Source organism: Oryx dammah, unplaced genomic scaffold (assembly GCF_014754425.2).
Source record: "Oryx dammah isolate SB20612 unplaced genomic scaffold, SCBI_Odam_1.1 HiC_scaffold_8, whole genome shotgun sequence".
NCBI lineage: Eukaryota > Metazoa > Chordata > Mammalia > Artiodactyla > Bovidae > Oryx > Oryx dammah.
Window position 1 is genome coordinate 9,376,736 of NW_024070192.1, and position 27,874 is coordinate 9,404,609.

Consider the following 27,874-nt stretch of genomic DNA (forward strand, 5'->3'; position numbering starts at 1 on the left):
TACCATCACCACCATCATCACTACCAGCATGGTCACCATCAGCACCACCATCACCATAGTTACCATCATCACCATGGTCACCACCCTCATCACCATCTGTCATAACCATCATCACATCATATCTCCCTCCATCACTGTCATCCATCCATAGGTCACTTTGCTTTCTCTCCTGAGAATGGCAAGGGAGGAGAGCGTCTGTGGATCAGGCATTGGCCATAAGGTGGCATTACATAGCACTAAGAGAGCAGTACCTGGAAAATATTGGAGAGGTCCCTGAGGTTGAAAACATAATGAAACTTAATGGCCGTGGGAAGAAACGTTGATGTCACTTTCTGGTGCAGGGCTGTTCCAGGAAAAAGACACATCGATTCTTGTGCACTCCTAATGGCCTCAGGAAGTGCAAAGCTTAAGCTATAGTTTCTAAAGCAAATGGACTGTGAGACAGTGACAATTTTAAGTAAGAAATCTGCAGGGGGAGGGATTTTGCCGCTCTACTCATGTGTCAATCATTGCTATATACAGAATTTCCTATCTTCCGCCTCCCCCATCGAGCAATTGGATCTCATAATACCCTCTGTTGAAACACAGCGTCATTGAAAACAAATATTGATTTGAAAGTATAAATAAAATATTTAGCAGGGCAAAGTATGAAGCTGCCGTTGGCCCCATAACGCAGCAGGTCTTACGGACAGGAGAGGGGGCGAGGCTGGCCGGCTTACCCAGGGCGGAGGCCACCAGGTGGCTGCTCATCCTCTGGACCGCAAAGGGTGCCGAGCGGTAGGACAGGTGCTGGCTCAGGATGGTGCTGTAGATGCTCATGAGGGCCTCCTGGCCTGGGAAGCTCACCGCAAACACGCAGAAGTGGCGCTGCCCGGAACAACCAGAGACCCTCATCAGGCCGAGCGTGGGGACCAGCTTGGGGAAGGGCCGCCTTCCTGGGGGGCAGACTCTGTCCTTGTCTCCTGATGTCTTGTGGGCGTGGTCAGAATGGACAGGTTCCCTCAAGCCTTGCATGTGCTGAGAACCCCCCCGCCACCCCACCTTCGATACTGATTCCATCTCAAAACAGCCAAATTCACATCCCGTTCAGGGACAACTTGGCGGGGGCCACAGAGTGTCTCAGCGCAGCCTGGGTTTACATGTCAGATCTCCATCTGTCCAAGGTAATTCAGGGTGAGGTCCTGCCTGGATTACAGACACAGTACAGGATATCCTGCTAAGTCTAAATTTCACACAGAAATTTTTTAGTACAAATATATCTTAAACATTGTATGGGATGTGATTTGCTGTTTATCTGAAATGCAGATTTGCCCAGGCATCTGTATTTTCATTTGCTAAATCTGGCAGCCTCTCGACATTCCCACGAACGTGCTGATATCTGAAGGGCTGGGGCGTGCTCCAGGGAAAGCCAGCCTGCTGCCCCCACCACCCCACATCCACGCTCTCATCCTCACTGGACAGATGAGCTTCGGACTCATGCAGCTGACTGAGACGACCCCGGTTTCTGCCCACCTGAAGTCTGGGGTCGATGGTGAAGGACCCAGCAGTGGGGTTCATGCACGCCACGTACTGACAGTTGTGGACGTCCTTCAGCGTCAGCTTCTGTCGGTCGTACCTGCATTGGGAAGGCCAGCATCAAGCCCTGCCACTGGTGCCCAGGAGCCACCCCAGCACCCCACCCACCCCGGTCATGCCTTGCATATGGGTTAAAAAAAAAAACACCTTGGGAATTCCCTGCTGGTCCAGTGGCTAATACTCTGCACCCTCAGGGCAGGGGCCCCAGGTTCAACCCCTGGTCAGGGACTAGATCCCACACAGCGCAACTAAAATCCTACGTGCCAAAACAAAGATCAAGTATCGCTAACTAAGGCCCGGTGCAGCTGAACGAGTGAATGAATGAAAGTGAAAGTGAAGTCGCTCAGTCGTGTCCGACTCTTTGCGACCCCATGGACTGCAGCCTAAGAGGCTCCCCTGGACATGGGATTTTCCAGGCGAGAATACTAGAGCGGGTTGCCATTTCCTTCTCCAGGAGATCTTCCCAACCCAGAGATCGAAGCCCGGTCTCTTGCATTGTAGCCAGACACTCTACCATCTGAGCCACCATAAACCTCAGTAAATACCGATTATATATGAAATGGCCAACTGGACTTCATGCTCTAGAGAAAAAAAATTTTTTTTTTTTTGAGAAAATTTTTGAAACGAGAAGCAACGGAGTGGCTCATTGTGCAGGCCTGGGTGTACATTTCAGCTCAACTGGGACTCTAGGGAGGCTGGCTGACCCCTCTGTGCCTTGAGCGCCCCACCCCGCACCCCCCAGGCCTGAAGCCCCATCAGCCTGGTCCTGTGTCCCAGCCCTGCCTCCCTGCCCATGGCAGACCCCACACCCCCAGCCTACCAGTGCCCGTGGTCCATGTGTTGCCGGATGAGGGTGTGGGGGGCCACCGTCCCGTACTTGTCCACCTCGGGCATGTTCATGTCGTCGATAAAGTAGATCAGCTTTTTGGTGCCTGGCGGTCCGTAGTTCCGTCCTGATTTCTTCTCCAGCGGCTTTTCGAGAACCCCTAGAGAAGGGAATGGGGTAGCCCCCACCGTGCCTGGTCAATCCCAGAGGCAGCGGCCTAAAGGGTAGCCCTGGGGGCCACCAAGGACAGGCGGGTTGGACTCCAGCCACCCGGGGAGGGAAGGAGAGAGGGGTGGGCACCACGGCTCCCAGGCAGGAGGGCAGGAAACCTGTGTCCCATTGACCTTGGGCCACCCGAGACTGGCTGTGAGCTCCCTGTGGGAGAGGCAGCTGTTGAGCTCCTGGGGCTGTGGTAAGAAGGGACGGGGCAACTCAGAGTGGGATCGGGGGCCAGCACATCAGACAAGAGTGACCGGGTGTGTCCAGGCCAGGCAGTGAGCACCTGGGCTCATCCTCGACCTCACCCTGCAGCATGGCCGAGGTCGTGTAGAAGTTGAAGGGCACGGCCTGCACCAGGTAGTCGTCTGTGCTCAGGCTGTCCAGCTTGTCCCCCATCAGCACCGACTTGCCCGTCCCTGCGTTCCCCACCAGCATGACCGGCCATGACTTCTCCATGAGCAGGTCCATGAAGTAGCGGATGCGGATGGTTTCCGTGGTGTGCACCAGTGAGGCCTGGTCGGGGGCGGAGTGGGGCGGGAAGATGTCGAGGGAGGAGCCATGACCTCAGACAGACCCGGGCCTCCAGGTCCCACCTCCGGACAAACTTGCAGACCTGGGCAGTGTGTTAAATCCCCCAGTCTTATGGAAAAGGTCCTACTGATGAAAACTGTTTGCGACTGGACGTCCCGAGGAGAAGTGTGGGGTGGGGCTCTGAGTCCCGCTCCTCAATCGCTGCCCATCATCACTGTTCTGGGCAGTTTACCTGCAGCGGGACGTCGGGGTCCAGCTCGAAGGCGGGCACTTTTTCTGTCCACGGCAGGAACTTCTTGGTGTCAGGGTCTATGTAGTAGTCGAAGACTGTCCCCTGCGAAGGGAACTTGATCGTCTTAAATTCGTTGATCCACCACCTGCTGAACTCGACCCGATAATCTACAAGCTGTTGGGAGACAAAAGTGAGGCTCAGAAAGGGTCCCCCTGGGAGAGGCCGGGAGACTGTACCTGGGCGGCCGGCTGCTAACCTGGTCCTGGAACATGGCCCCCCCGAAGGCCCAGAAGCAGGCGAACACGAAGTAGAGCTCGTAGAGCTCCTTGGCGGAGTCAGGTGGTGTGTTCTTCTCGGTGAGGAGGCACTCGAGCAGGTAGAGGATCATCTGGGTGATGGTGACCTCAGGCACCGGCGTGATCTTCTTAAACCCGAAGCGGAGCTTGTCCAGGCAGGTGGGCAGGTACTTGTCGAAGAGGATCATCAGGTTGGCCTTCTCTGACTGCACCTTGCGCCTCTCGATCCAGCTGCTCACCACCCTGGGGAAGGCGAGAAGGTGCTGAAGGACCAGGTTACCGGGTGGGGTCCCTCTGGTGACCCTCCCCTTGCTGAAGGCTTCCACATGATTCTGGCGCTCCTGCCTGGTGACGGGGCCGGTCCCGAGACCTTCAGAGGATCAGATGAGGGCACTCTCTTTCCCTGGGATTCTAGCTGTGGGGTGCTGTCTACCTAGAGCAGCTAGGAGCCGCGCTTGCTACCCTCAGATGTGGCTGATGCTGAGGACAGTGGGGCTGCAATGTGGGAGGAGAGGGGAGGAGAGGTTTCATAACATCATCTGGGGGACAGACAGGGAGGGGGCGGGAAGGGAAGAAAAGGAGAGGAGCAGGGACACATCATGTTATTATCTGGACTCCTGGATCCAGCCATGCCTGAAGCATGCATGGTGAATTGAGCCAGTTGACACTTTTAGTGGAAGAGTCCAAACCAACACAACAGGCCTTCCTGGGGAGCCATGTTGCCTGGAGTGGGTTGCACAGAGGTGGTCCACCATGGTTGTGAGGGGTGTGGATTCCAGAGTCTGAGTGCCCGACTTGAATGGGCTCTGGCGTGGCCAGCGGTGGCCTTGGGTAAGTTACTCAACACGTCTGGGCCTCAGGTTTCTCATCCATAGATGAGAGTGATGATGATAACTCCCATTTGGAAGGACTACCTGGGGTGATATTTTTAAGGCTCAGAGGACAGGGCCTGGTCCACAGTAAGTGCTAAACAGGCGCCTGCTAAAAGCGTAAAGAGTGCTGGCCGATGAGCTCAGTAAGCTATCATTTCCAGGATGCCCAGAGCGTAAGCAGGAGGCTCACGTTACCCAACGCAGCTTGCCTGCCCTCTGCAGACACGCCTTTCTACAAGTGACTGCATGTTCTGGAAGCTCTGAGTCTCACTACATCCCCAGCAGATGAGGGAACCAAGAGTTCAAAACCTCTGCCCCGTTGCCCCTGGGTTAACTAGGTAACAGGGCAGATTTTCAAACACTTGACAAGCAGACACAGGCAAGCAACCATGTGCAGTTAAGAACCGAATTCCAGGTACGCTAGGTCTTCAGAACTGAGACCAATTTGCAAATCTATACATAGACTGCTGCATTTGCCTTCTATCTTGCAGGCGGATATATCAAATTTTAAATTTTGCCTTGTTAGAGACATTTAGTGCATGCAAATGTGTGTGCTGACTTTGATCTGCCAGTTCAGATATATAACACCGAGAGGACAAGAGGCTCCCCTGTGGGCACCTGTCCTGTCCCCGGAGGCCATGGGACCCTTGGACTGTGCTTCACGTCCCCCTCCGGGATGGCTGCCCCTGCGGGAGCGCTGCTCTTCCTCTGGGGCTAGGGGTGCCCTGAGCCGGCTCTTAGCCTCTCCACTTCCCTCCAGCAAAACCCAGGTTTCCTCTTGGTTCCCAAGGAGCCACTCAGAGTCTCCTGGTCATTCCTCTGGAGCTCCAAGGACCACTCCCAGCCGAAGGGCGGGTCTCCTTCAGCCCACTCAGTGCCCCTCCTCTGCCCACCCCTGCTGATCTTCTGGCTCTTTCCTCCCCGCCCCTGCTGGCTGTCCCCCTGGGTGCCCCTCGGCCCCGTCAGCTTCTTTCTGTCCCCCTGCATCTTAGCGGCTCCTGCCTGGACTTTGTTCCAGTTCTCTTGCCTCGTCTGCTGCCCACCCTGGAAAAACCCAGACGTGAGACGTGGACAGAGTTGGCGGTCCCTCAGAAGACATGTCCCCCTGCGTTCTGTGAATGTGGCCTTATTTGGGAAAAGGGTGCTTGCAGATGAAATCAAGGTAAGGACCTCGAGACTGGAACATCATGGATGAGGGTGGGCCCTGATCCACTGCCTGCCCTTATAAGAAGGGAAACCATGACACACAGAGGCGTGTGCGGGGTGGGGGGCACCTGAGGTTCACAAAGTGGCCACATCCATCTGCAAGCCAGGGATTGCCGGCAACACTAGAAGCTGGGGGAGAGCCCTGGAAGAGGTCCCCCCTCAGAGCTCCTAGAAGGAACCAACCCTCCCAGTGCCTGGTTTCAGGTCTCTGGCCTCCAGAAGCAGACGAGGATAACCCTCCATTGTCTGCAGCTGCCTGGTTTGTGGTCCTTGGTCATAGCGGCCACAGGACGCCAGCAAAGAGGGTGGACAGGTGATGCTGAAGAAGACAGCACAGTGGTGCCGGGTCTCGGCGGCCCCCAGGCCCCTGTGGGTCAGGCCAGCTCCAGACCCGCCCCTGCCAGGCCACGGCACTCAGCACCCCTCCAGCCCCCGCCTCGCTGTGTGGGGAGCTGGGCACACAGAGCACCAACTCTCCACCTCCCCGCCTCCCCCCACTCGCCTGCACCTGGAAACCTTCCTGCCTCTGCTCGCAGCGCTCATCTTTCCCAGCTGCTTCAAGACTCATTTCCAGAAAGACCCTTCTTTCAAAGGCCTCCTCCCAGTTCCTGGTCCTCGAATTGCCACCTGGCTTCTGGCTCTGTCATGCCAGGAAGCTGTTCTGCCTGAGTTAGCGGTCAGCTCCCAGCTGCCAAAATCCAGTGGCAACTTTCTGTCCTTGGCTCCTTGACGCTCCAGACGCAACCCTCTTGACCCCGCCTCCCCTTCTGAGGCTTCTTCCTCCCTGGGTGTGCAGGAGGCCACCTTCCCATTTCCTTGCCGCCTGTTCCTTCTGGAAGCGCTTCCTCCCCACATCTCTTATCACGCTCCATGCGTCTCCTGGAGACCCAGTTTCCCCAGCCCGGAGCAGCCTAGGGTCAGACACGCAGCAGGCGCACAGGAAGCACCGGTTGAAGGGGTGGATGGACGGATGGCTGAATGAGCGCAGCCACGGTATTTCTTGCGAGCCTGTCAGTCCTGGAACGCTGCACCGGGGTTTCTACGTAAGACCATGCAGCACGTCCTGGCATGTAAATTGCTAGCCACGGGTCCAAGCGCAAAAATGTACCACCAAGTTCAATGCCAAGCCTTCCATTTCTCACGATTTCCAATGTTTCTCACATCCACCCCTCCTCCCCATCCCCGGTGGCCACCTGTCGTCTGCTGGCATGAACTCTTCCCTTCACATTAGAGAGGGCCCTTGTGCCAGCCCCTAGGCTGGTCCAGGGCCGGTCCCCTCCTGCCAAGAGCATCTTGATGCTTCACGGCCCATCCGCCAACACCAGGCTGCTGCCCATCCCTGGGAACCTCACACTCTCGCTCCGATGTGCCTTAAATGTTGGTTCTCACCTGAAATGCTTTCCACGCGGAAAGCTCCTTCTCCTCGCATCAGCCCAAACTCCAGCTCCCCTAGGAAGACTTCCTGTCTCCATGACAGGCCCAGCCCCTCCCTTTCCACTTGCTTCATCGGCCGCCGTGATGCAGTCTCCGGGCATGTCATCACTTATTCACACGTCTCTCCTGCATCCTTGCATTGCAGTGACCATGCTGCCCGGGGAGGGCCTGGCACACGGCGCTTACCGTATGAATGAATAAGCGAGTGAATGGATGCGTGCCCAGGCAACACTGAAATGCTGCCACCCTTCCCTTTTTCTCTGCATAGTTTGAAGGAGAACAAAAGCCCAACTCACGGGTTCCAGCCCAGGTCGGCAGGGTTGATGTATAGGATGCCGGCTCTGGAGACGGTGGCCGGCGTGGCCGTCCTCAGGTGGCTGATCTCGAACACCAGCCGCATGGTGCGGTTCAGGGGGATCCGCTCATTGCTGGCCAGGGTGAGGACCTGGAGAGGGGCGTGGGCCTGTGGGTTTCAGATGCAAGAGCTCCCTCGTCCCAAGGCAGCCACAGGCCCCATCTCAAAGGAGGGGGAGGCCAGAGACACCCTCTGCACCCCGCCAGCCACCAACCGCTTCCCTAACCCAGCACCTCTCTGGCATCCTAGATGTCAGCACCTCCTCCACCCCTCCCACCCCAGGGCCACGGAGAGCACCCAGACATGCGTGGACCATGTAGGACTTCACTCTGGGGTTAAATTTGCCTCATCAAACCATGACTCCTCCTCCCTTTCCTGGGGAATGCTGGGGTTCCCTCCTCCACCCAATTGAGAATCACTTTCTTAAGCTGCTTTTAGACGATTCTCGGCATCATCTGCACCTTCCAAGATATTAGCTTCCCCTCCCACGTGGTGCCACCCACCACATGGTCAGGTAGGAATGCTCCCCGTGCCTGCACCCTTCACCCACGCTGCCCAAAGATCTGAGCTGGCCTGGGCTCAGTGGGCCTGCATCCTGCAAGGACTGTGCCTCGGGATGGGGGCTTCCCCTGGCCCCTCGCAGCCTATAACACTTTGTGCAGAGCTCCAGACAGGCCCCATCCTCAGTCCCCATTCACAGCGGGTCCTGCCCCTCGCCACTGTGGTTCTGAGGGGTCGGCTCTGGGGTCACAGGCCCCTCGCACCTTGTTGTCGTCCATGACGGTGTTGAGAGATTCGATCCACATGGGGTCTATGTCTCCATCTAGCACGATCCACTTGGGGCCGTCGTGAGTGATGTTGGCCAGGTCCCGCATGATGGTGGAGAAGAGGCCTGCAGGCGGTGGGGTTGATCAGGCCTGGCTCTGGGCAGCAATCCATGGGGGCGCTGACAGCACCCTGGGCATTCCCCAGGCCAAGGCCCAGCCCGCCCCCTCCCGTGCCCAGCCGGCCAGCCCTGGCCTCTCTCTCAGAGGTGGCCAGTGCCCTGCCCCAGCGGGACAGTGGATGCTCAGACGGGAGGGGACCTGGCTCACTTCCTGCCCTTCTCCTGACCCCAAGGCCCCCCTCCTTGATGCCTCCACCCCTGACCCTGCCCCTGCCCCACAACACCTCCCGCAAGTCTGGTCCATTCTCAGATTCGACAGCCCTACGTGGAGCGCCACGACCCCAACCAGGATCCCACCCCTTCACTCCTCACTCCCCACCTTTCTTCCATCAGTAAAGGTTTGCTGAGTGCTCAAGTCTCAGACTCAGAGCATGGGGCTTGGGGATAGTTATAATCCCCTGCTCACCTCACAGCACTTGCATTCCAGTGGAGGGTGGCAGGGGAAACACAAGATATACACCCAGAAACAGATACAGCGTCACAAAGAGAAAGCAGGGTGAGGGGCAAAGGACCCTTGCAGGGGAGACTGGAGCAGAGCCCCAGCCCAGCCTGGGAAGGGGGTGATGGAAGCTCAGGTAGGGTAGGGGAGCTGCCAGGATGCAAGCACCCCTCCTTCCATCTGCTCCAATGCCCCTTCCTCCCCCTTCCTCCCCCTGGGGCCCCTCTCTCTCCTCCAGCCCCTCACTTGTCCTTTCCCCACTGTCCCGGGTTCTTTCTATAAAGCACAGATCTCGTCAAGGCCCTCCTCCAGGGAAGCAGCGTTCCCAGCCCCCAAGGCTCCGGCCTGTGTTTCTGGGTCCCTCCCCGCTCCATGGACCACAGTGTGGTGGCCCTGCTCGGGGCTGCTGTGCTGATGCTCACGTGTCCGTGGCTTCCCCGGTTCCCCCGCCTGGTGGAGTGAGCCGGCTCCCCTCTGTGACCTCCCTGCTCTCTGTGAGTGCCATCAGGATGCCCCGTGTGTATGTGCGGCCCCCTGCCCCAGCTGGCCCTGCCGAGGGTCTCCCTCAGGGGTCTGGCTGTGGGTTCACAGCACGGAGCCCAGCCGAGCATCCACAGCAAAATCGGCGGGCTGTGGACCCAGGCCTAGGACGCCTGCTCTGACCCCTGGTGCCCTTAGTCCTGGGGGGACCCCACTCTGTTACCATCTTTCCACTCCCTGGTTGCCGGGTTGATGATGCCAAAGAGTTCGTCACAGGTGACGGCCTTGGGGTCCAAGTCCACGGCCACCGGCTTCCTCTTCAAGTTCTGGTAGGTCTTGTTCAGAGACCTGAGCACCTGCACCAAGGGGGCGCCGCTCACGCGGGGCTTGGGGGCTGCGCACCATGCCCAAACCCCGCACCAGGGCCCTCGTGCGAGCTCACAGGGCCTTTGAAGACCCACAGGCAGAAGCCCCGCCTTGGGCCCGCTTCGCCCTGGAGACACACAGGTGCATTTGCGTCCTCCAGACAACACCCAGGGCCACGCCAGGCGCCCTGCAATCGCTCCTCTGTGCACAGAGGACAGCTGCTGTGCCAAGGCCTGGGAAAATTCACATTGTTCCTGATAATACAAGTAATGTGTGCTCGCTGGGAAAAATTACCTGCAACTCTTCCACTGAGAGAAGAGTTTTTAAGGACATTTGAGGAGGTTCACGTGGACATGCGTGGAGATACACACACATACATACATTCCTCTTTAGAGAACTGGCTCATACAGTTTCTGCTTTTTAAAAATAACTCGAAGTGAGCATCCCTCGTGTTACGCAGTCTTTAGAGATGATCTTTAATAATAGCATAATTGTCCATCCTGTGGGCGTCTAGCTGAGTGCTCGGCTGGTTTAGGATTTTCCGATGTTATGGGTATCAGTAATGCTGGCCGCCACCCTCTGCTTCCCACTGTGCCCCAGGCGACAGCAGGGGGCAGGAGGGTGGAGATTGGCTGCAGACAGGTGGATGACCAGCATCAAGGGGGAAGGAACGGAAGGAGAGGAGGCCTGGGAGAAGGGTCTCAAGGGGGGGACCAGGCTCCCCAGCCACCCTGCACCTCCTCCGCTCTCCCTGTCGCCCAGCACAGCTCCCTTCCCAGCCCATGACACTCTTCGGGGGTCCGGGGGGCCCTGGGCTGGGTTGCAAGAAGGCACGTACCTGGGACTTGCCACTGCCCGCGTTCCCGATGACAAACACTGAATGCCGGACCTGCAGCAGCTCCTCCAGCTGCACCACCTTCAGCACAAAGCCGTCCTCCGCCTGCAGCTGGAGCTCCATGATGCTCTGTTTGATGACCTGGGGGTGGGGGGCAGGCAGGACGGGGTGCTGGGCCCACCGTGCAGGACCGGGGAGCCCCCTGCCAGGGAAGAGATCAGAAGGGAACAGCGGCCCTGCCCGTGTGGGTGTCTAGGTGCTCCGCCGTGGGTGCTACCGAGACCGCCATGCGGGGGATGGGTTTGTCCGAAGCCCCTTCTGCTGCTTCTTCTGACCCTCCAGTATTGAGAAAGGGGCTGGAGAGGCAGCCTGTGGCCTTGGGCCATTCCTCAGGGCAGACGGAGACACACACGTATGGCCATTGCCTGGTGGCAGACACGGCCATCATCCCCGTGTGGTACCTGCCACTTAGGTGGTGGAAAGTGATGGTGGAAAGTGAGGTCCTCGGTAGCAAGGAGGCTGGTGGGACCCCAGCCATACCCACCTTCTCAAAATTCAGGTCCCGTTTCCGAGGCACATCCAGGGCGGGGAAGAGGTCCCCGATGAGCCCCATGAACACGGGCAGGTCGTCGGTGACGATCTTGGGGATGTTGAAGTCCCTGAGTGCCCTCATCAGCACTTGGTCCTCTGCCCGGCTGGGGTCACCCCTCTTCAGGGAGCCGGCCACCACCAGCACAGACTTGATGGCTCGCAGGCCCCAGTCGTAGTGATCCTGCGGGTGGGTGGGCAGGCATGAGCGTGCCGTCTGACGTGCCGGGACTGAGGCTGGGGAGCTTCGCCAGGCCATCTGGGAGGCAGCCCAGGCGGCCTGCATTTGTCGTCCCTCCCGCCCCCAGCTCTGTGGGCCCCGGACAGTCACACACCTGCTTTGACAGCAGCTCTTTGCACAAGGTGTAGAGTGTGATGAACTTCCTGGCCAGAAGGCGGGCCTCCAGAAAGCCCTCGGCCACCAGCATGATCTCACATATCAGTTCAAAGTCGGGGACCACCATGGCGCAGGGCCTGGGGGGTCCAGGGGTCTGTCTTGGCTTCTCCCATCCTCCATCCCTGCCCCCACCTTCCCCTCATGACCTCACCTTCCAGGAGGACCACAGCCTACTGGCAGAGATTCTAGGTGCAGAGCAGGTTCCCAGACCCCCTCCTCTCCACTTGGCTCCCCTCCCCTCCACTTGGCTCCCCTCCCATCTTTACGTTGCTCCCTTGCTCTGCACAGGGGTGTCTCCGGGCCCTGCCCCCCTTTACTCAACTCCTCTGAGAGTCACCTGAGCCCTGTCTCTGCCCATCACCTGGTACCAATCGGCTGTGTGTGTGCTCACTCTCTCAGTCGTGTCTGACTCTTTGTGACCCCATGGACTGTAGCCCATCAGGCTCCTAAGTCCGTAGGATTTCCCAGGCAAGAGTACTGGAGTGGGCTGCCATTTCCTTCTCCAGGGGATCTTCCCGACCCGTGGGCAGGTGATGCCTAAAACGGGACCTTCCTCTCCACCCCTTGGGAATCAGAGAGTGGGAAGACACCGTCTGTTCCTTACGGAGGTCCTGGCCAGCTAGCCCCTCTCACCCAGGCCTTGTTTCCCATCCCCACCTCCCCAAGCCCCCTCTGGGTTGACCCGGCCCTCCACAGCCGCTCTCCAGGGCCTTGCCCCCGCCGCACACCTGAACAAGGCCTTTAAGTTCTCCGGCAGCTCCGTGCGCCCAGCATACCCCGGGTTCATGGTGATGAAGATGCCGACAGTGGGGATGAGACTTATTATTTCTCCCAGGAAATTAAACGTTTTCTTCTTGCCCCGAATTGCATCTTGGACACATTTTACCTAAACGGTTGGGACACAGATGGGTTCGTGTGGGAACAGCTAACTTCGATGGGCTGGACGGAGCTTCGTTTGCACTAAGGCATGTGAGTGGCTGTGGATTTGCAGCTTTGAATTTTAAACTTTGATACAATCGTAGATTCACGTGCAGTTTTTAGAAAGAACAGAGAGGGGATCCCGTGGGTCCCTCTCCAGCGCCCCCCAGTGGTGACCGCGTTACAGCATCACCACCAGGACAGCAACGTGGAGATGACGGACATTTCCGTGACCTCAGGTGTAGTCGCCTTTGACAGCCACCCCCACTGCTCTGCCACCACACCCCCCGACTCCCTGCAACCACTCATCTGCTCCCGTTTCTGTGAGGCTGTCTTCCATTAACCTTAGTAAGTAGGATGGTACAGTATGTCATCTCAGACGGGCTTTGGTCACTCAGAGAGACGCCCTGGGGGTTCCTCCAGGTCGAGGCTAATCGTCGTTATCGAGTGACGTTCCGCCCCTTAGCCGTTTTGTGTGTCTGTTCCTGCTCGGGCCGTGACCCGTGGGAGGGCTGATTGGTAGCCATCCCCACATCAGATACTCAGCATCAGGTGAAATCTTAATTCTGGAACCATTAGCTGCCTTTCACCCTTGGTGCCCGCTGAGCAGCTGCAAACCTCTAAGCCACCACTGGAGGGCGCCCTGTACCCACAGTTAAGACCCGCTCCGAGTCCGGGGCTCCCAAGCAAAGCCCAGGATTTTCCTGCCGGACGGGTGTGTGGTGTGCGGCTCACACCCCAACAGGGCGGGGCCTGGAGGTGGGACATCCCCCCACCAGCCACCACGTGGAGCCTCTCCTCATGTTCTATTCCAGTTCTTGCTCCTCTACTTCAGTTCAGAGCTCCGCATAATTTTCCTGGGGTCTGTGCACTGACTTTGGGGGTTGGGGGTCCCCAAGGCAGCAGTCAGCACTGCCAGAGAGTCCAGGGGGCACTGACTGCCCCCATATTCCCTTTGCCTTGCTGGCCTCTGGTCCCAGGGCTTGGGGATAGTTCTGTGTCTACATCAAGAGGGAAACAGCAGTGAAGGAGGCCAGCTACCCGCACTCACCCCTAATCCTGCCAGCAAACCCATTCTACGGATTAGACAATGGAGTCATGGAGAGTTTAAATAGAGCCCAGAACTAGGCAGTCCTGCACTGCATCACGGGTATTCCCCAAATACCTGGGCACACTTCCTCCCTTTCTCCCAGCACTCTTGTCTAACTGACAAGCTCCTATGCATACTTCAATGCCCAGCTCCACTGCGAACTGAAACAAAGCCGTCTGTCCTGGACCCTGGGCAAAACTGACTGTCCCCTCATCTGTATTCGGCGACAAGTGTGCCGCCGTGTCTGACCCTTCTGTGTGCCCCACCAGACTGCGGGCCTCCGAAGGACAAGGCTGGGGTCCCGCCCACCTCTGTGCCACACCCCCACTCAGGCTGACCTGACCATACTGGGAAGCTGATGAGCCCCAATGCGGGAGGGAGTTCCTGAAGGTGACCCCGAGGCCGCACGGGGGCCCTACCTGTACAGCGATCACGGACAAGACCTCCACGGAGATCCGATTAAACTCGTCAAAGCAGCCCCAGGCTCCGGTCTGGGCCAGGCCCTTGTAGATATTTCCGCAGGACTAGAAAAGGTGACAGGGAGAAGTGAGCAGTGGAGAGTCCTGCCAGGAGCCTCCACTTGCCTTGTCAGCTCCTGCCCAGGCTGCGGGTCAGGCTCGGGAGCTCTGGGGCCCCTGGGAGGCTAGAGGCAGGTCGTCCACTCCCTGGAAGAGTCAGCACTACATGGGGCCAGGTGCCAGGAAGAGCCCAGATCCTCCCTGGGCTGAAGGCTTTGCCTGGACTCAGATAAGGCCGTATGTATAAAATTCACCCTGGCATTTTCCACTAGCATACAAGGAAGAGGCCTTCCCTCTAAGCTGGAGGAGACGAACTCAGGCCCTTGAAGGATAAATGGGGTGATTCTTCAGTGTTTATACACAGGATTCCTTCTAGGAGGATCCAACTTCAGATTTCACTTCTCTAAAACCCAGGAGGTTCGTGTGGGCTGTGGCCTTGACAGTAAGAGGGGGTTGCTGTCCCCACCCTCAGCCTCAAGATGGGGTCTCCTGGACTCTGGGGATCCCATGCGGATGGGGCAGGGAGGCCCCAGGGGGCCATGCTCATGACCTCAGTGCCCCCTAACCCTTCGCACCAGAGGCTGCTTTGACCTGACCTCCACGGTCTTCTTTCTGGGGCCCTTTAAGAACTGTGGTGGTGCCGCAAAGGCTCTGGTGACCACAGGGACCTGGCCCCTTCCCAGGGGCCACCCCCCACCCCCTGCCCCCTCGAAGGCTCTCACTCTCTCTGGTGCTCCCAGTTGCTGGGACAAGCTTGGGATGTAGGTTGGGAAGGGTTGCCTCCCCAGTGGGGAAGGATGTTTGGGGGTGGGTCTTGTCCACCCTGGGATCCTCTACCAGACACGCTGGTCATGCCCAAGAGGCCAGCCAGCAGTGCCACCCGTCCAGCAGTCACTTGGGGGGTGTTGGCTGCGGCCTCCTGGGGGCGGGGACTGCAGGGTCCCCTGGACGTGGGGTGTGTACCTTGTAGTCCATCTGCTCGGAGCAGTTGAAGACGTAGACCATGGTGCCCAGGGCTCTGCCCAGGTCCTTGGTCGTCTCAGTCTTGCCGGTCCCGGCGGGGCCAGCAGGAGCTCCGCCCATGATCAGATGGAGGGACTGGGTCAAGGTTATGTAGCATCTGTAAGGGATGTTCAATCGGCCTGTGGGTGGCAACCCCAGGGCTGCCCGCTTTCTTTTACCGTGGGTCGGTGATGGCCCCTGAGCCTCAAGGTGGCACCAAAGGGGGCTCAAAGGGGCCAAGGAGGACTTGAGACGTCACCAAGGGGCGAACGCCGTCCTGCTGGAGCAGACGCTACGTGAGGCCCAAACCAGCCTCGGCACTGGGGGGTGAGGGGCGGATGTTACAGTGCCCACCCAATGCAACAGCCGCAACACAGGCACTGAGGACCTGGTGCCTGCCCAACGCAGCAGCCGCAACACAGGCGCTGAGGACCTGGTGCCCGCCCAATGCAGCAGCCGCAACACAGGCGCTGAGGACCCGGTCTGAGTGCTTTTCGATGTTACATGATTCACTTGACCCTCGACAAGCTGCTGCAGATTTATAAAACATCGTCCCCATTTTACAGGCCCTCAGAAAGGCTAAGCAACACCCCTAAGGCCACACAGCTGGGGTCAGAATGAGGGAATAAGGTCTCGGCTCCAAGGCTGGGTGCCTGGAAGAAGGCAGAACTGAACCTGAACGCAGGTCCCCCAACCCAAACGCCCGCATCCGTCAGCCTCAGCAGGGGACATTTGGGTCTGACGGTGCGACGACGTGTGGGGAAGAGCCCAGAGAAAGGGTGCGATTCCCTCCCGCGCGCCGTTCACGGCCGGACGGGAAGGTGGCGGGGCCCTCACCTGTCCGTGAGTGGGGTGATGACCAGCCGTGGCGTGTTGCCCAGGTACTCGTACGAGTACTGGATCTGGGCGTCGCAGATGTTGGCGAAGCAGTGCTTTCTCTCCTCGTCCCAGCGGTGCCGCAGCTGGGACTGCCAGGTGAAGGCCTGGGAGCTCTCCACCTGCGGGGGGAGCAGGCTGGCTTGCCTCCAAGCGGTCCCTGACCCTGGGGTGCTTCCAGCTCCCCGCTCCTCCCCAGTTGCCCCCATCGAGCCTAACACCGCCCTCCCACTGCTGAACCAGGGGCACTTCTGATTGGGCTGCTCGTCCAGTGGCTGACCAGGGGTGAGACTAGGGGTGAAGGACAGGGTAGCCGCTGCCTGGAGAAGTGTCCCCCCCGCCCCACTGAGGAAGAAGCAGTAACTGGGGTGGGGGGTGTGGGCTGGAGTCCTGAGCCCCAGGCCCCCACCCTGGCTCCTGGACGCCCCCGGCGCCCTTGCCTTGGCAGTGATCATCTTGGCCACCACATCCCGGGCGTGGACGTCGATGGTACAGATGGTCATAATCTTCATTCTGTCCCCCGCGTTGAGGTTTCCAATGAGCAGGGTGATGAGCGCGTTCAGCTGGCTGATCTGTGGGACCAAACATGCCTCCCTCGGACACGGCTCCAGGGGTGGCCTCAGGGGTGGCCTCCAGGCTGGGCGGGTCCCCCTGGGTGCTCGGGAACTGCCCCTTCCCCATGGAATATCAAGGAGTCACTAAAAACGGTGCAGATGGATCTGATGTCGTGAAAGATGGCAGACAGTGAGTGAAAACAGGATTTTAAAGCCACTTGGATAGTTGTATATTTTTGCCTAGGAACTGATTATATGTACACTAGGTTAGCTAAGAGTCTGTTGACAGGGTTATATTTTTCTTTCTAAACACTATCTTTGGTTTCTAAATTTCTAACCAAGAATCTGTCAAAAAATCAAATTGAAATACAGAATTAAAGCCGTGTATTTCTGAAGCGGTTACTCTTGGGCAGAACAGCTGTTGTCAATATTTGGCTGCTTTTGACTCAGGAATGGCAGAGGCACAAGCCGGGGCCTCCCAGAGCAAGGTGCTTGGACGGACGCGGGGTGGGCGGGACACACCTGCTTCTTGTTGTAATCTTTGACGGCATTTTCGTAGCCTTCCTCCAGCCGGGCAAACGCCAAGCCCACCTCGGTGGTCCACCAGATCTGGGTGCATGTGAGCGCGATCTGAAAACAGAGGGGGGCCCCAGTACCCCACCACGTGAGCTCCGTTTTCTGTCCGACGGAAGAGTTCACACCAGTTCCGGTGGCTCTTCGCCGCCGCACCGCGGCTAACCCAGGACGGGTGAGCTCCGTCCACCCCTCCCCACATCTCAGAGCTGCCCCGTCCACCCAGCCCGGACCTGGGCGGGGTAGTCAAAGATCCACTGCTCCCGTGGTTTCTCCTCATAGGTCACCACAGCCTCGGGGATCTCGTGGCGGAGCGTGGCGCACATCCTGTCCAGCACCCGGTTCAGCCAGACCTCTACCTGGGGACGGAGCCAAGGGGAACAGAGAGGGTGAGCACGTCTCATCCGAGGACGTGCTCTGACATTTACGAAATAAATTACCACTTGTCCTCATCCTTATCATCATTCCAGGGGTAGAAATGCCCAGGTTTTCTGAGCGGTACGAATGGCCTGCTGGAAAAATGTGTTCAGCAAGGCTAGCTGTACCCACAAAGCTAGTTGCATTGGGCTTTCGTGTGCATTCATAGAAGGGAGAGGGAGCGAGAGAAAAAGCTAGAGAAGACGGTCTATGTCTGAACCGACGAAGTGGTGCTGATATTCCGGGACAAGGCAACTGTCCCCTGGGCCCTGCTGCCCCGTGTCCCAGGCGGATTCTGACTAGCAGAGCCCCATTTGTCCCCAAGGCATTCTCTCAGGGTCTGAGATGGTCACACGGACAAACTGGCTGATGAGCCTTGCGTGTATTTTGAAATACAAACCTTCAGCTAACTGCCACCAGGGGGAAAATACCCGAATGGGATAATCAGGTTGGTTTTTCTTTTAAGCTATTGATAGAGGCACAGAGCTCGCTGTAGTTCAGTGGTTATGTCTGTAAGTGGTTAAGTGTGGGAAGTGTCTGAACAAACCGATGAATGGATCCTGTTGACCCTGTCTGGCCAGGCACTCCGAATTCAACTTGTTGGAGTTCAAGTTTTCTCGCATGAGATTTTTAATGCCCCAGGCCAATTTACCTCCAAATTACATTTTGCTTAGGCAAAATGTAAGAATTGATTTGGATGCTTGAATAATATTTGGGCAAAGAGATGGGGGAGAGGGCAGCCAGGAAGCTTGCTTTCAGCAGAAGGGAGCAGCCTCCTGGGCTGGGGAGGTGGGACAGGGGGCCGGGCTGCGCAGGGTAAGGGGAGCCCTCTGCAAAATATGGACGCTGTAAAGCCCATCGTGCTGAACAGGGATGAGACCTTGGCAGGTGTGCATGGCACCCTCCAAAGTGGTCCCCTTGGCATTAATAATAATAAAACAACAAAGATTGAAGGGCATTAATAAATCTGTTCTCTCCCTCCCTTTTCCCCCCTTCATTTCTTCTTTCCTTCTTTTCACAGGTGACCTCAGACTGCATGGGTAAGGCTGTGCAGGGACTCCTATAAAGACGTCCCTTAAGCATCTGTTCTGCGAGGCCGAGGGAAGAGGAGAGAGGGCCGGCCACGGGCTGCTGCTGACAGCCTGTCTGTGGTGGTGCGGTCCCGGCCACGGGGCACCGCCGTCCCAGGGGCAGTGCTCTGCGAGTCCCCGCGGTGGCTCGCACCTGCCCTGAGAGGTCGCACTCCTGGTCAAAGTCCACATATTCGTCCTCCTTGCTGTACATGCCCAGGCCGAACTTGAGTGGCTTCCCGCTGGCGTCCAGGCGGAACTTCAGTTTACACAGGCTGTCGAAGAGCTTGGACAGATGGCGGCTCACCTGGATTTTGGGGGCGGAGGGGGAGAACATTGGATTTTGCAACCCAGGGGTTCGCAGGCGGATGCCCGTGGCCTGGGTCTCCCTCGGGCGGTCTTAAGCATCATTTTATTTTTTTACTTATTCTCCCCCACCTCCCGACCCCCTGCCTCTGGGATGCAGCTTAAACACACTTCACCAACAAAGGAAACAGCAAACACTGCTCGGCAGAATCTTCTCAATGTCTGTTTCTTCTCTTCCCTGAGAAGGTTCTGTCCCAGGGGGCATGGGGCCTATGCCCCTAAGTCAGATGCTCAGAACCTAAACCGTGGGCCGCCCTGGGGCTCCCATACCGGACGTCTGCAACCCCATGATTAAAATAAAATACGGTCCCCTCCCTTTGCCTGGATGCTCACCCTTCTCTCTTTTAGAAGAGGAGCCTCACAGAGCCTTTTCCTCCTGGTGTCTGGGGTTTAGTAGGATGAGCGGCTTGTGTCTTACAAACGGGCATCTCACCCATTTTCCAGAGCACAATGATGGAGCTCAGGGTGGGAAGGGCCAGCTCTGAGAGCGGTTCCAGGTCCTTCTGTCACAGCCTGGCCCCTGGGCGGCTTCTGGTGTGGACCGCCTCTTGGACACTCCTCCAACATCCCGGGGCCACCCAGACGTGGGGCCTGCTGCCCCTTTGGACCATCAGGGGCCCACCTACCTCCACGGGGTCATTTCCATTGGAGAGAATGTCCAGGAGGTCAGCTGAAGAGACAAAGTAGAACCTGGGGAAAGCCAGTCTTTTCGTCTCTAAATATTCAGCCAAGGCCTTTTCGCACACAGCCAACCTAGGGGCAGGGAACGGGGCTGCTGAGTCCTGCTTGACAGAAGTTCTCTTCAGCCCATCCTTCCACGTGCTGGATGGACGACCCTGGAGACGCCCAGGCCATTCACAGCCCCAGTTTGATTCAAATCTCCCAGGCGGACACGCTCGTTCTCAGCCAGCCCCCACACTTGTGGGCGTCCCCAGGCAGGAGGGGCTACGGTTGCATCTCTGCCATCGTGGCTTCCTCTGAGGCTGGAGGCAGGCTCTGTGGCTGGGGTGGCAGGAAGTGGCAGGTGCTTCTAGGGAGGGGATGTGTTCACCCACAACCTGGGGGTTTCCTGGCCTGGCCAGCAGGGTAGCAGGAGGAGGCGCATGACTTGGGTTTCTGCCACAGTGAAGCCCCTCGTCTGGACAGGTACGGGACCCACCTCTTCTTCAGGTCCTCAAGTTTGTCATAGAGGCCAGGTTTGTTGGTGGCTTCGACCACATTGGGTGTTTTCACCGCGTCTTCCATCAGGGCCTGGGAGGAGAAAGGGATCACCGTGGCATCACGAGCCCTGTTTGCACCAAGGGAGCCATTTCCAAAAGTGCCAGAAGGCAGGAGCCAGAGAGCTGTGCTCGCCTTGAACTCCATGTCGATGTTATCAAAGCGCTTGGAATCCTCCGGCAGCTGGGCGCGGATGTCTTCGGAACCGATGAAGATGCTCTCCAGGTGGCTCCAGGTTCTCTGGACCTCGAACCAGATGGAGATGACTGAGTCCGCCGTGGACAGCTTCTGCTGCCAGCTGGTCACCTCCTTCAGGAAGTGGGACAGGTACTTGGACATCATCAGGTTCTGCAGCTGCACCTGGTTATCCTCCAGCGTCTCCACCAGCACCTCGTCGGACTTGAGCATCATGATGCCCGTCCGTGGGTGCGGCTCGTGCTCGAACTCCATGGTGGACCAGGTGCTGTCCAGGGCTTTCAGCACCTTTAGGAGGAACAGGAACCGGGTCAGCAAGGATCTGGCAAGAATCACTGAAGAGGACCCAGAGTTTCCTGGAACGTGGAAGGAGGCCCTGCTCTCAGAAAGCCAAAATGTTCGTGCCAACATTATTCACAGTGGCCAACAGATGGAAGCAACCCAAATGTCCCTCAGTGGGTGAATGGATTGACAACATGTGGAGTATTCATATAATGAAATATTATTTGGCTGTAAAAAAGAATGAAGTCTGGACACATGCTGCAACATGAAGGAAACTTGAAAACATGCTCAGTGAAAGAAGTCAGACACAAAAGCCCAGATACTATATGTTTACATGTATGTGAAATGCACAGAAAAGGCAATCCTATAGAAGACAGGAAGCAATAGGTCAGAGCTGAGATGGGTGCAGGTGTGAGAAGACGGGGAGATATTAGCTAAAGGGTCTGGGTTTCATCCCTTTTTGAGGAGATGAAAATGTCCTAAAATTGACTAATTCTAACATGTGATAGCTGCACATTTCTGTAAATATGTTAAGAGCCATTGAACTGCACACTTTAAATGGGTGAATGGGTATGTGATTTATAGCTCAATAAAGCTGTTTAAAAAAGAAAGCAAGCCCAACTGTGACCATTCAAACTCAAAAAACCGATGAGGAGAGAGGTTTGAATTGCAAAGGAATCCTCCAGCATTTTCATGTGTCCTGGGATGGCCCCTAGGTACCAGCTGATGGCCAGCCCTCCTGACCACTGCCTACCCCGCCCCAGCCCCATTCAGCTTCTCAGAAGGCAGAGGCTGAGGCAGGATGGACCACAGACGAGGGTGCTTCGTGGAAAGAGACGAGAGTTCAGTCAGGCGTTAACTGGTGGTACATTAGTTTCAACCCTACATCAGCACATTCAACAGGCGTCAGCCTGGTGGTTTGGTTTCAGCATCATCCCATATAAAACACACTTCACTGTCAACAAAGGATACCTTTTCCATCCCAGACTCCTTCACGGCCTTGTCAACAATGTTTCGGACCTCATCCTCGTATTTGTGTAGGTTTAGCTGGAGTAAATCTGCCAGGGTGGTCTCATCTGACATTTCAAATTTCACCTGCAGAGGAAAAAAATAGGCACATTTCACATTCGGTTACATGTTCTCCAGTTGAGGGACACCTTTGTCCTTCATGTAGAGGCTGGCAAGGGAGGAACCCAGGCCATGAAGTGGGTGTTGGGAGTTCCATGACTTGGGCAGACACTCCTCCAGGCCTCTCCTCCCTGTAAAACTGGTAGCAACAGAGCCCACCAGGACTTCAGAATGTGACCTTATTCAGAAATAGAGTCTTTGCAGTTGTTAAGGATCTTGAGATGAAATCATCTCGGGTCAACTACACAGAACCTAAACGTGATGGCAGCTGTTTTCAACATGAAAAGGAGAGGGAGGTTTGAAATGCAGAGGAGGCCATGTGACCGCAAAGGCAAGGATGCGTCGGGCGCGGCCACTAGCCAAGGGCCGCCTGGGCCCACCGGAAGCTGGGAGAGGCAGGGGAGGGTCCTCCCCTAGACATCGGAGGGATCATGGCTCTGCTGACTCCTTGACTTCCGGTTTCTGGCCTCCAGGGACATTTTGTGGTTTTAAGACCCCCATCGTGTGGGGCTTTGTGACTGCACCTGCAGGACCTGATCGGTCTGGGGAAGCTGCCGTGTTAGTAACAGGCGCGGCTGCGTCACAGGTGCTGTTACTCTGGTAACAATAGCAGGTATTTGCATGGTGTCACCCAGTCTTCAAACCTTTCTTGCTGTCACATAGACATTTCCAAGGCTAGATTCCAAGCCTGCCACAAAAACTGGTTTGAGCAACTGATGGAATTGAGTGTTTCTCAATCATGGTTGGGAAAATACCTGCCCAGGTCTCAACAAGTCCTTGGTGATGCCCGATTCCTGGGATGTTGCTGTTGTTTGTTGATCACTGCCCGGGGGTCTCTCCCAGGCCCTGGATGGGGTACATGAGCCTGCAGGCCAGTGGCCTTAGTATTTGAGACAATCCCTTCTGCTCGTCTGTCTCTCCCCTCCCTTCCCCAAGGCCCAGGCCATGCCTCACATGTTCCTGATGCTGGTCCCGCACTTCCCTAACCAGGGAGGTGGCTGCCTCCTCTGCACCCCTAGAACTGCTGCTGAGCACCCCACTCCGCCTCCCAAACATCATGGCCTGTGTTCTTTTTTCCTTTGCTGCTCTGAGTGCAGGGCCTGTGTCCTCAACCTCTCTGCTTCCTTGACATCTATGTGGGACCTCTGCAGAGTAGCTGTTCCATAGAGTTTTGTTCAATGTTTGCTGACAGTGGGAATGGTCCTATTCGCTTTCAGTGAGTGTCAAGGCCAATGTCCCTCCCACTCCCCACTTGGGAACATCCCTGGGAAAATTTTGGCGCTAGGACCCTGTGCTCCTGGGGTACACGGGGGGACCCAGGACTATTCCTCCACCCCAAACTTCCTGAGCCCCATGGACATTCACCATTCATGCTACAAGCAGTACTGGCTGCAGGGCCTGGTACAAAATGAAAATGATGGAATCCCGTGTGAAAAAGTTATTAATTAAGGAAATCACGATAGTGACAGCAGAGCCTCTAACCCAGCTTGGGGCCACCGTGAGCCTGGAGCCCTGTGTAATGGCCTGGGGTGCTCATGCATGAAGCCAGCTTTGCCAGCGTCAGCCTCCCACTCCCGCAGCGAGTTCCCGAGGAGCGCTGCCCTCCGCCCCTGCGTCAGGGTGGTACCTGGGTGGCCTGCATGAGCTGCTGCCAGTGGCGGTCCCGGATGGCGGGGTTCTGCAGCTCGCTCACGGCACGAAGGGATGTGATCATGTTCTTCACAGTGTTGTCCAGCCCCACGAAGGCATCCCAGCTCTTCATCTCCTTGTCCAGGGACCTCACATCCTTGGCGAACTTCTTACAGTCTATGTCCATCTGCTCCACATTGATGTCCTTCCACTTGGTGGTCTTCCAGGCGTCGATGCTGGTGTTGACCTGAGGTGGAGAAATGCCCACTGACCCCTCTACTGGGGACGGTTCAGGAAGGCACCCATGCCACCTTCCTGGCATTGCTCTCGGTCGGAACAATCCAATGAGGAGTCTCCAGCACTAAGGACAGAGCTTGGTAAAGTGACCGGATACAGGGGGGCAAAAAGAACCCCAGTTCTACCATGACAGATTTAATTTAAAAGTCAGCAGTTAAGAGAGATTTTGGCAAAGCATGGGCTTCGTCACTGCTCACCAGGATCTTGTTCTGTCCCATGCCTTGCTGAGGCCATGAAAGTTGCCCCAACCAATGGAATGTGGATGACACCTGTCACCTGGGGGGCCTGAGGCACTGAGGTGCCAACGCTGAACCCACAGTTCCCTCTACCTGCCTCGGCAGTTGTGGACACTTGCACTGAGCTGTGGAGGGTTTGCCTGGAACTGGAGTGTGGACTTTGCACGAACGAAAAATATGTGTCTATGGTTAACAACACAGAGATTTTGTGTTTTAGGGCTGTTTGTTACTGCAGAGTAACCTAGCTTACTTGTTGTTGTCTTTTCTGACTCTTTGCAACCCCAAAGACTGTGGCCCACCAGGCTCCTCTGTCCATGCAGTCTCCCAGGCAAGAATACTGGAGTGGGTTGCTGTTTCCTTCTCCAGGGGATCTTCCTGATCCAGGGACCGAACCCAGGTCTCCCTCATTGGCAGGCGGACGCTTTACTACTGAGCCACCAGGGAAGCCCAACCTAGCTTACACTGACAAAGACACACCAGAAGAAATTCCACTCATAACAGGATGAAACGAGACACAGGTGGTACCGGGGGACCACCCTACCAAGAGTGGAGGCGGAAACCCAAGAAGCTCCAGTCTTATATTCAGGGTGGGCTGAGAATGGCTTGGGAGCTGGATGGGGGTCCTGGAGAGGGCCAGAGGTTGCTGGCAGAGCAGCCTGATCTTGGTAGACGTCCTTGACGGACAATGACCAACAGTTGGGGCGCTGACAAGGGACTGACTCTGCAAATCCCGAGACTCGAAGCATTAATCCCCACGGAAATCGATGGCCTTTTCTGGTTTAAGTCTAAGCTGCTTCTGTATCCTGTTATCGTAAAAGTACCCCGGATCGTTTGTCAATTTTTCTTGCAGCACCCTGACCGGAAATGCTTATCGTTATAGCCTGGGAAAGGTAACCTGCATTCTTGGGTGTGTGCTAAGTGGTATTTATCAAGGGACAGTGCAGCCTTCTGAGTTGACTTCACTTATTGTTCAGTCCTTGCCTGGAGAATCCCAGGGACAGAGGAGCCCGGTGGGCTGCCGTCTGGGGTCACACAGAGTCAGACACGGCAGAGGCGACTTAGCAGCAGCATTGTTTAGTCAGGTCACTCGAGCACGAGACACTTGAATTCAGTGAATTGCAAAAAAAAAAAAAAAAAAAGAAGTATCTAGAGGCTCTGATGGATTCTCTCCCTTTGGGGGTGGTTGTGATGGAGCCTGTGGCTCCAAAGATTCTCCCCGACTCCGCCCTCTATGAGAGATAAATTCAGCATGGTCAGGATACAGACATTTACATTATCTTACTAAGATGTAATCTAAAAAACAAGATACATGACAAGACAGGGCCTGCTCCTGGGCAGGGATGCCAAATACTGCTGCCAGGAGGGGAACCCTCCCCAGATGAGCTCACAGAGTAGATTCAAGTCTGTGTGTAGTCTGAGAGTTTTCTATCTGAAGAGAGGAGAATTTGACAGATTCTGAAGTTCATTCAAGAGCACAAAGAAGAAGAACTAGCACAGACTTAGAGAAGGAACTTAAGGTCACGGTGGGTGGGGAGGGAGGGATGCGTTGGGAGTTTGGGGTTGACAGGCACACACTGCTGTATTTAAGACAGATAACCAGGGAGACTTCCCTGGCGGCCCAGTGGTTGGGACTCTGCTTCCACTGCAGAGGGCACGGGTTCAATCCCTGGTCAGGGAACTAAGACCCTGCGTGCCACGCAGTGTGGCCAAGAGATTAAAAAAATTAAAATCAAGGCATTATCTATTAAAATAAAAAAGACAGACAGCCAGTAGGGACCTACTGTGTAGCACAGGGAACTCCTCTCAATACTCTGTGATAACCTAAATGGGAAAAGAATTTGAAAAGGAACAGATACATGTATATACATAACTGAGTCACGTTGCTGGACACCTGAGACACAGCACTGTTAGCCAGCTGTTCTCCAGTGAGGGCTTTCTCGGTGGCACAGTGGTGAAGAACCCACCTGCCAGTGCAGGGGGCACAAGTCCGATCCCTGGGTCGGGAAGATCCTTGGGGGAGAGCATGGCAACCCACTCCAGTACTTTTGCCTGGAGAATTCCATGGATGGAGGAGCCTGGTGGCCTACAGTCCATGGGGTTGCAGAGTCAGACACGACTGAAGCGACTTTGCAGGCATGCACACATACTACCACAAAATAAAAAGTGAAAAAAAAGAGAAGAACTGAAATATCTCTGGAAATAGAGGCACCAAAAGGCGAGACCATGGGGAACTAACACATGCCGGTGTGCTGTGGACACTGTCTTGACCCTGGGGCGGAGAGTGAGGCTTCCTACTCTTGTGTTTGGGAAGAGGGGCTGCCTCCATCAACCATCCGAGGTGGGTGTCATGGGGGGATAACGGGAGTTGCCCCTTCTTGGTGCTGGGATGCTGCCCGTGGACCCCTCTCCCACCTCCCCCTCTTTCCGCCTGCCCCACCCGCCCCCCAAGCCAGAATGGCCCCTCACCATGATGATCATGTCCCAGAGCTCCTTCAGCAGGCGGACCTCTTTGTGACAAGCCTTAAGCTGCTTGTAGTCCGGGACGCTGACCTCGAAGAGGCTCCCGGACTTGCACAGCGCCTCCATGATGCTCTCCATGGCTGCGATGCTCTTTTGTTGCTGCGGGCATGGGAGGAAGCCAGTGAGCGGGGTGCCCGCGCTCGGTGCAGCCTTCCCCGTCTGCCCCCACTCGTCACATCCCAGTGACCCTCAGAGCCGTGGGCACACTGTACTCCGACCCCACGCACACAGGAAGGCAGCAAACTCCCATCCGTCCCCCTAGCCACCCCCCGCTTCTCTGATGGGGCCTGGAGGGGAGGCCCCATAGGATGGCTGAGGTTGCATGTCTGTGCACACACACGCACGTGCCCACACACAAACACACACACACACACGTGTGCTCGGCCCCAAAGCTGGTCCCATCGAGGCCGTGTTTCTGGGCTCATGAGAATGACAGCTTGAGAAAAGATGGGTCCCCAGAGTTACCACCCCATCTCCTCCTTGAGCAAAAATACCTTACTGAGGGACTTGTAGGGGTCGGGGTCGCTGAAGCTGAACGGGGCTTCTTGCCTGAAACTCTCTCTGAATTCGTGCTGCTTGAGCTGCGGGAGGACCACGTGAGACACTCAGGCTCCCCGCCCGAGGACCTGGCCGGGGTGGGAGCTACACCCTGGCCCCGCCCCCCCAGGCCACTGTACCTCAAACTGCTGGCACTTCCGCCTCAGGATGCTGACCTCGTTGGCCTGCAGGGGCGACACGTTCTGCTTCACCTGGATGGCCAGCTTCTTGGTGTTTGTCCACTGCTCTGGCAGTTCCTGTGCAGGTAAAGGCCAAGGACCACTCCCTTTTCTGCTCTTTTTAAAAATTTTCTAGTGTGAGATCATTATGGACTCATGGGGAGTTGCAAAAATATCACAGGGAGGGACTTCCCTGGTGGTCCAGTGGCTAAGACTCTGCGATCCTAAGGCAGGAGGCCTGGGTTCGATCCCTGGTCAGGGAACTAGATCCCACGTGCCACAGCCAAAGCTGTTGCATGCTGCAACTAAGACCCAGTGCAGGCAAATAAATCAATAAATAAGTATTGGAAAAAAAAATAGCACAAAGAGTCCTGTGTGCCTCCCCACAGGCTTCCACAGTGCTGGCATCTTATATAGCTAAGGCTCGAAAGTCAAGCCAGCATCGGACCCTGGGGTCTTTCTGTTAACAGATGACGGAACTTGTCAGGTTTTACCCGGTTTTAGGCTCAGTCTACGTGTGCTGTAGGCAGGTGCAGTCCTAGGCATTTTTGTCTCATGTATAGGTTCCCATAACCCCCACCACAGTCTACATACCTCGCTGTTCGTCCCTGCGAGGGAACTGTCCTGTGTCAGCTCTTTGCATCAGCACCTACCCTGCATCCCCAACCTGGG

General features: G+C 56.5%; 1 protein-coding gene across 1 annotated transcript in view; it reads right to left on the bottom strand.

The window, feature by feature from the left end:
• The window catches only part of DNAH17 (dynein axonemal heavy chain 17), a 94,108-nt gene that overhangs the window by 35,290 nt on the left and 30,944 nt on the right, over positions 1-27,874 (bottom strand). The window contains exons 22-50 of the mRNA XM_040244698.1: positions 27,164-27,280; positions 26,981-27,067; positions 26,433-26,585; positions 23,432-23,680; positions 21,649-21,771; positions 20,335-20,682; positions 20,141-20,232; positions 19,608-19,734; positions 18,770-18,922; positions 17,362-17,487; positions 17,078-17,185; positions 16,442-16,573; positions 15,963-16,123; positions 15,087-15,243; positions 14,025-14,129; positions 12,326-12,483; positions 11,536-11,674; positions 11,157-11,384; positions 10,616-10,753; positions 9,635-9,767; positions 8,311-8,438; positions 7,488-7,636; positions 3,640-3,922; positions 3,384-3,557; positions 2,926-3,133; positions 2,396-2,561; positions 1,513-1,615; positions 720-867; positions 252-343 (exon numbers count right to left, since the gene is read on the bottom strand). Coding sequence (XP_040100632.1) covers positions 252-343; positions 720-867; positions 1,513-1,615; positions 2,396-2,561; positions 2,926-3,133; positions 3,384-3,557; positions 3,640-3,922; positions 7,488-7,636; positions 8,311-8,438; positions 9,635-9,767; positions 10,616-10,753; positions 11,157-11,384; positions 11,536-11,674; positions 12,326-12,483; positions 14,025-14,129; positions 15,087-15,243; positions 15,963-16,123; positions 16,442-16,573; positions 17,078-17,185; positions 17,362-17,487; positions 18,770-18,922; positions 19,608-19,734; positions 20,141-20,232; positions 20,335-20,682; positions 21,649-21,771; positions 23,432-23,680; positions 26,433-26,585; positions 26,981-27,067; positions 27,164-27,280 — 4,485 coding nt within the window. The remainder of the gene's footprint in view (positions 1-251; positions 344-719; positions 868-1,512; positions 1,616-2,395; positions 2,562-2,925; positions 3,134-3,383; positions 3,558-3,639; positions 3,923-7,487; positions 7,637-8,310; positions 8,439-9,634; positions 9,768-10,615; positions 10,754-11,156; positions 11,385-11,535; positions 11,675-12,325; positions 12,484-14,024; positions 14,130-15,086; positions 15,244-15,962; positions 16,124-16,441; positions 16,574-17,077; positions 17,186-17,361; positions 17,488-18,769; positions 18,923-19,607; positions 19,735-20,140; positions 20,233-20,334; positions 20,683-21,648; positions 21,772-23,431; positions 23,681-26,432; positions 26,586-26,980; positions 27,068-27,163; positions 27,281-27,874) is intronic.